The 5447-nt window shown below is 52.6% G+C and overlaps 1 protein-coding gene across 1 annotated transcript; it reads right to left on the reverse strand.

The window, feature by feature from the left end:
* Positions 1-1242: 1242 nt before the first annotated feature.
* On the reverse strand, positions 1243-5447 carry SETTUDRAFT_124021 (uncharacterized protein). The gene is made up of 7 exons (XM_008033212.1): positions 5274-5447; positions 4916-5208; positions 4138-4697; positions 3845-4090; positions 3755-3795; positions 2703-3695; positions 1243-2648 (listed from the first exon to the last, which is right to left on the reverse strand). The coding sequence occupies exons 1-7, from the start codon at positions 5422-5424 to the stop codon at positions 1342-1344; spliced, it is 3591 nt and encodes a 1196-aa protein (XP_008031403.1). The 5' UTR covers positions 5425-5447; the 3' UTR covers positions 1243-1341.

Raw genomic sequence — 5447 nt, forward strand, 5'->3', positions numbered from 1 at the left:
AGTCCGTACGGGTATGTCCGCTCCTTCGTACCAAGCAGAGATGTGGACGCGTCCCTTTGTAGATAATAAATGGCGGGGTAGCGTATCCCGCAGCGCAGATGCTCTGGATAACAGTAACCCACTCGCGATTGCCTGGCTGAACAAGAGTAGGTCTTGTACGACGTTCTGAACCTGTAACTACCTTCATTGAACCAATTACACCCATCTGAAAGCCAGTTTCGTCAAAGTTGTGGATGTCGTCTAAATCAACCCCATACTTCTCAATTGTCTCTCGTACGAGGTTAAACCACGCGTTAATAATCTCTGGGTCCTCTTGCTAAACTCTCTGACGATCCTTTGCTTGATTGAAGGCTGTTCTAAGCTCGTCCGTACGCGATACGAACCGCTCTGGCCAGTTCTTGCCTAAAGGCTGGCCATCTCGTACGCGTAGTAGTTTTTCTGCCATATCTGCTACTTCACATAGACGGGGGGCAAATCCTCGCGAGTCTAGGTCAAGAATGTATCGTACGATAGTTTGCTCTTCAGATTTAGTTAGCTTCTGGCAATTTGGCTGCGTCGTAGGTCGAAAGGTGATTCCTTGAAGCCGCCGAGAGATCTGCTGATGATGGACGTTATAGGCTGCTGCAGCGCGTCGAATGCTCTTAAACTGGCCTGTACGATAGGCCTGAACTGCTAGAGTAAGCCTACCCTCTTGCTGAGTAAATATCACGTTCTGTTGTTGAGGCATTGTCTTTCGTACGTGAAGTTCGCGATGCCAAGAAAAAGTGGCACTCTCGGTGGGGTGGCACTCTCGGTGGTGGAATACGTTATATATATATATATATTTATACATATACACACATATACATATATATATATATATATTTATACATACACACACATATATACATATATATATACATACATACATACACACACATATACATATATAGTACTACAATTAAGTAAGTAGTAAAAGGGTATTGTATTTTAGGGGAAAAAAAAGGACGAGTAACAGGAGCTTATTTGTTTTATGAGTGATTTCAGCGTGCAGACGCAGCGGCTTTCGCAACGAAGTAGAGTATACAATATAGAATAGTGGTAAGGTAATATACCTAATCCACAATAGGTAGGCAGTATTATAACATAGTGTCTGCGAAGAGCGAGTCTTCAGCAAACACGAAACGTCGTTCATGAATAGACTTTGCTGCACTTCATCCCGATAAAGCATTCACAACTCATGAAAAAAAATATAGACATATAGTCATCATGGCATCCTTGCGCCTAATTTTGTGCTATCTAGTCATTTTCATTCTCAGAGTCATTATCTTAACAATCGCCAATTTGTGAAAAATGTCTTGCTCACTTGACCAGCTTGCAAACAAGATCACCAGAGTCGACAGAGTCTCCCTCTCGGACAGACAGGTTGCTGACCTTACCAGAGTGTGGTGCGGAAATAACCATCTCCATCTTCATGGCGCTGAGGATAGCAACAGGGTCACCCTTCTTGACATCGCTGCCGTCGTGAACACGCACCTCAACCAAGACACCAGACATGGGCGATCCGACTTGGCTGCTGTCTGTGGGATCGGCCTTGGGTCGTGAAACGTTCTCAATGGCCGCGTGCTGGTCCTCAACCGTCACTGTACGGGTCTCGCCGTTCATCTCGTAGAAGACCTCACGAAGTCCGGTTTGCTCGGAAAGAGGTCCAATGGCCAGAAGCTTAAGGATCAGGACCTTACCCTTCTCGAGCTCGACGTGGAACTCCTCACCAATCTCAGGCTTGGACAAGAAGTAGCGAGTGGGCAGAACAGAGAGGTCTCCGTACTTGGTTGTCCACTTCTTGTAGTCTTCAAAGACCTTGGGGTACATGATGTAGGATGCTACATCACACTCTGTGGCGTCACCCCACTTGGCCTTGAGGTCAGCCTTGGTCTTGACGATATCGACGGGATCGAGGTAGAGACCAGGGCGCTTGTCCATCTTCCTTCGGCCACGGAGGGCTTGTGTGCGAAGGGGCTCGGGGAAGCCGCCGTATGGCTGGCCCATGAGTCCCTCGAAGAATTCCAGGACTGAAGATGGGAAGTCAAGCTGCTCAGCCTTGGCCAGAACATCGTCGTAAGAAAGCTTGTTGGAGACCATGAACTGAGCCAAGTCACCAACAACCTTGGATGTGGGAGTGACCTTGACAATGTCGCCGAGCAAGTCGTTGGCCTGTTCGTAGGCCTTCTTGGTCTGAGCCCACTGCTCACCAAGACCCTGTTGGGAAGCCTGGAAGATGAGGTTCGTGAGTTGACCTCCTGGAATCTCATGCTCGTAGACCTCAGGGTCAGGACCCGTCAGACCAGCCTCGAACGGAGAGTAGAGAAGACGAAGCTGAGCCCAGTAGGCATCGAGGTTGCGGATCATGTGGGCATCCAGACCGGCGTCGAACTCGGTACCCTCCAGGGATGCAAGAATAGCACCCACACTGGGCTGAGAGGTCATACCCGACATGCTGTCGATAGCGGCATCAACAGCGTCTGCGCCAGCCTCGGCGCAAGCAGCCATGGATGCAACACCGGTACCAGCAGAGTCGTGTGTGTGGACGTGGATAGGCAGATCGGGGTACTTCTTGCGGATGGTGCTAACCAAAAGGCGAGCAGCACGAGGCTTGAGCACACCAGCCACTGTAGTCGAGTTAGTGTATGTTTCACAACAATGTCCCACTTGGTGTTACGTACTGTCCTTGATTCCGAGAACGTGGGCGCCCATGTTGACAATCTTCTCAACAATGCCCAAGTAGTACTCCAAGTTGTACTTCTTCTTTGGGTTCAACATATCACCCGAAATGCAGACGGTACCTTCAGCGACACCGCCAGCCTTGATGACGGCCTTGATACCGACCTCAAGTTGCTCGACATCGTTCAGCGCGTCGAAGACACGGAAGATGTCAACACCATTCTTCTTTGCCTGCTCGCAGAAGTGGAAGATGGCGTTGTCGGGAAGAGAAGAGTATGCGACACCGTTGGCACCGCGAAGAAGCATTTGGAAGGGAATGTTGGGCACAAGCTTTCTCATCTTCCTGAGACGGTCCCAAGGATCTTCGTAAAGGAAGCGCATGGCCACGTCGAAAGTGGCTCCTCCCCAGCACTCGAGAGCCCAGGCATTGGAGTAGGCATGGCTAGTCTCCTTGGCAATGTTGAGCAGATCAACAGTTCGGACACGAGTAGCAAGGAGCGACTGATGGGCATCACGCCAGGTCGTGTCCATGATCAGACAGCCCTTGTTGGCACGCACAGCCTTTGCAAAGCCCTCAGGGCCTTCCTTGAGAATCACGTTCCTCCAGCCCTCGGTGCAAGGAGCAGAAGTATCAATCTTCTTGCCATCCTTGTTGTGGATGGCTGGGATAGGGATAGCACCCTTGAACTTGGGCTCGCCAATCTGTCCCTTGATCTGACTGCCGTTGACAGCTAGGTCGCCGAGGTATGCGAGGAGCTTCTGAGCACGGTTCTGAGATCCAATCAAGTCGAAGAGCGCCGGTGTGTCGTCGATGAAAGTAGTCCAGCACTGACCGTCGACAAACGTAGGGTGTGTGAGCAGCTTGATCAAGAAGGGAATGTTGGTCTTGACTCCACGAATACGGAACTCGACCAGTGCACGAAGCATCTTACGGCGCACGATTTCGTATGTTGAACCACGGCAAGAACACTTGACCAACATGGAATCGTAGTGAGCTTCACAATGGTTAGCATACATCCAGCTCGGCAGCAAAGAAGCAAAAGGGTATACTCACGAGTAATGATGGCTCCTGCGAATCCATTACCACCGTCAAGACTACACCAGTGTCAGCAGATATCAATGCAGAGCGCGTGGCTGTACATACCGGACGCCGTTTCCACCAGCGGAACGGTAGACCTCAATCTTTCCAGTGTCAGGAGCAAAGCTCTGGGCGGGGTCTTCTGTGGTGATACGGCATTGGAAGGCAAAGCCGCGAGTAGAGATGTGGTCCTGAGTCAGGCCAAGCTGCTCAAGAGATGCACCAGCAGCAATCTGAATCTGCGCAGCAACGATATCGATGCCGGTAACCTCCTCGGTAATGGTGTGCTCGACCTGAATACGTGGGTTGATCCTGGGAAGAGTTAGTGTCAGTAAGCCAAATCGCGTTGTTGCACATACTCAATGAAGTAGTAGCGGTTCTGCTGGTCAACCAGGAACTCAGCAGTACCAGCGTTTCGGTACTTGACACTCTGTGCCAGCCTGACAGCGTCGGCAAGAATAGCATCGCGGGTCTCGACCGGGAGATCCTTGGCGGGAGCAATCTCAACAACCTTTTGGTGACGACGCTGGACACTGCAGTCACGCTCGTACAGATGGACGACGTTGCCCTGGTTGTCACCCAAAAGCTGGACCTCAATGTGCTTGGGCTTGTCGAGGAAGCGCTCAATGAAGACGGTTCCGTTGCCGAAAGCCGACTTGGCCTCTGATGTGGCACGCTCAAACGAGTCCTTGAGCGTCGACTGCTCGCGGACTACACGCATGCCACGGCCACCACCACCAAAGGCAGCCTTGATGATGATGGGAAATCCATATTCATCAGTAAAGGCCTTGGCATCCTCGAACCTGTCCACTGGGCCAGGGGTGCCCGGCACGACGGGGACGTTGCACTTGACGGCAAGCTTACGGGCAGAGACCTTGTCGCCGAGAGCGTCAATGGTGTCGGGAGAGGGGCCTACAAACTAAAAAGCAAAAATAATTAGCTCCACTGGCACGCGGCATGGGTAAATGCAAATGGGTAATGGTGGCTGCTGCTATCTGTCCGTGGAGGATCGCCGCCGGTCAGATGGATCATCGGCCCCGCCAAGGGCTTAACGCGATAGGCTCAGCGGCGGGCGATAGGCAGCGGTAGCCCCTCCACGCGATTTCGTCATAGCGTAAACAACGCGGGAAAACTCACAATGAGGCCGGCCTTCTCGACGTTGCGGGCAAACTCTGCGTTCTCCGACAGGAAGCCATAGCCCGGGTGAATCATGTTCACATTGTGTTCGACGGCAATCTTGATGATCTCGTCGCCTGCCAGGTAGGCGCCGACGGGCGAGTACTGGCCCCGCGCGCCGATCTCATAGGCCTCGTCGGCCTTTTGCCTGTGCATGCTGAGGCGGTCCTCGTGACTGTAGACTGCCACCGTGTGCAGAGACAGCTCGTGGGCTGTACGGAAGATGCGAATGGGGATCTCTCCTCGGTTGGCCACTGGCGGAGCACTGTTAGAGCGGCCCGGGGGGCGGTTCGTGAGCCATTGAGAGCCGTCAACGTACCCAGCAGCTTCTTCAGCTGCATGATGGAGCTGCTCGCTCGCAGCCGGTGGTGCACCGAGTTCCTGTGGGGGTGGTGCTCGCCATGCTCCTCGTCGAACTCGTTGTCGTCAATGGCCGACGAGCTGGCCGGATCAGCTGCAAGCGCCGACATGGTGGTGGGCAGCTGTGTGTGTG

Source organism: Exserohilum turcica (genome assembly GCF_000359705.1).
Source record: "Exserohilum turcica Et28A unplaced genomic scaffold SETTUscaffold_9, whole genome shotgun sequence".
In the NCBI taxonomy this organism is placed as follows: domain Eukaryota; kingdom Fungi; phylum Ascomycota; class Dothideomycetes; order Pleosporales; family Pleosporaceae; genus Exserohilum; species Exserohilum turcicum.

Bases quoted from the DNA above. Each gene is read 5' to 3' on its own strand.
- SETTUDRAFT_124021 (XM_008033212.1), bottom strand. From the start codon at position 5,424: ATGTCGGCGCTTGCAGCTGATCCGGCCAGCTCGTCGGCCATTGACGAC. The intron at 4,698-4,915 runs GTGAGTTTTCCC...TTTGCTTTTTAG, and splicing joins TCGAGAAGGCCGGCCTCATT to TTTGTAGGCCCCTCTCCCGA. The intron at 2,649-2,702 runs GTACGTAACACC...ACTCGACTACAG, and splicing joins CGTTCTCGGAATCAAGGACA to TGGCTGGTGTGCTCAAGCCT.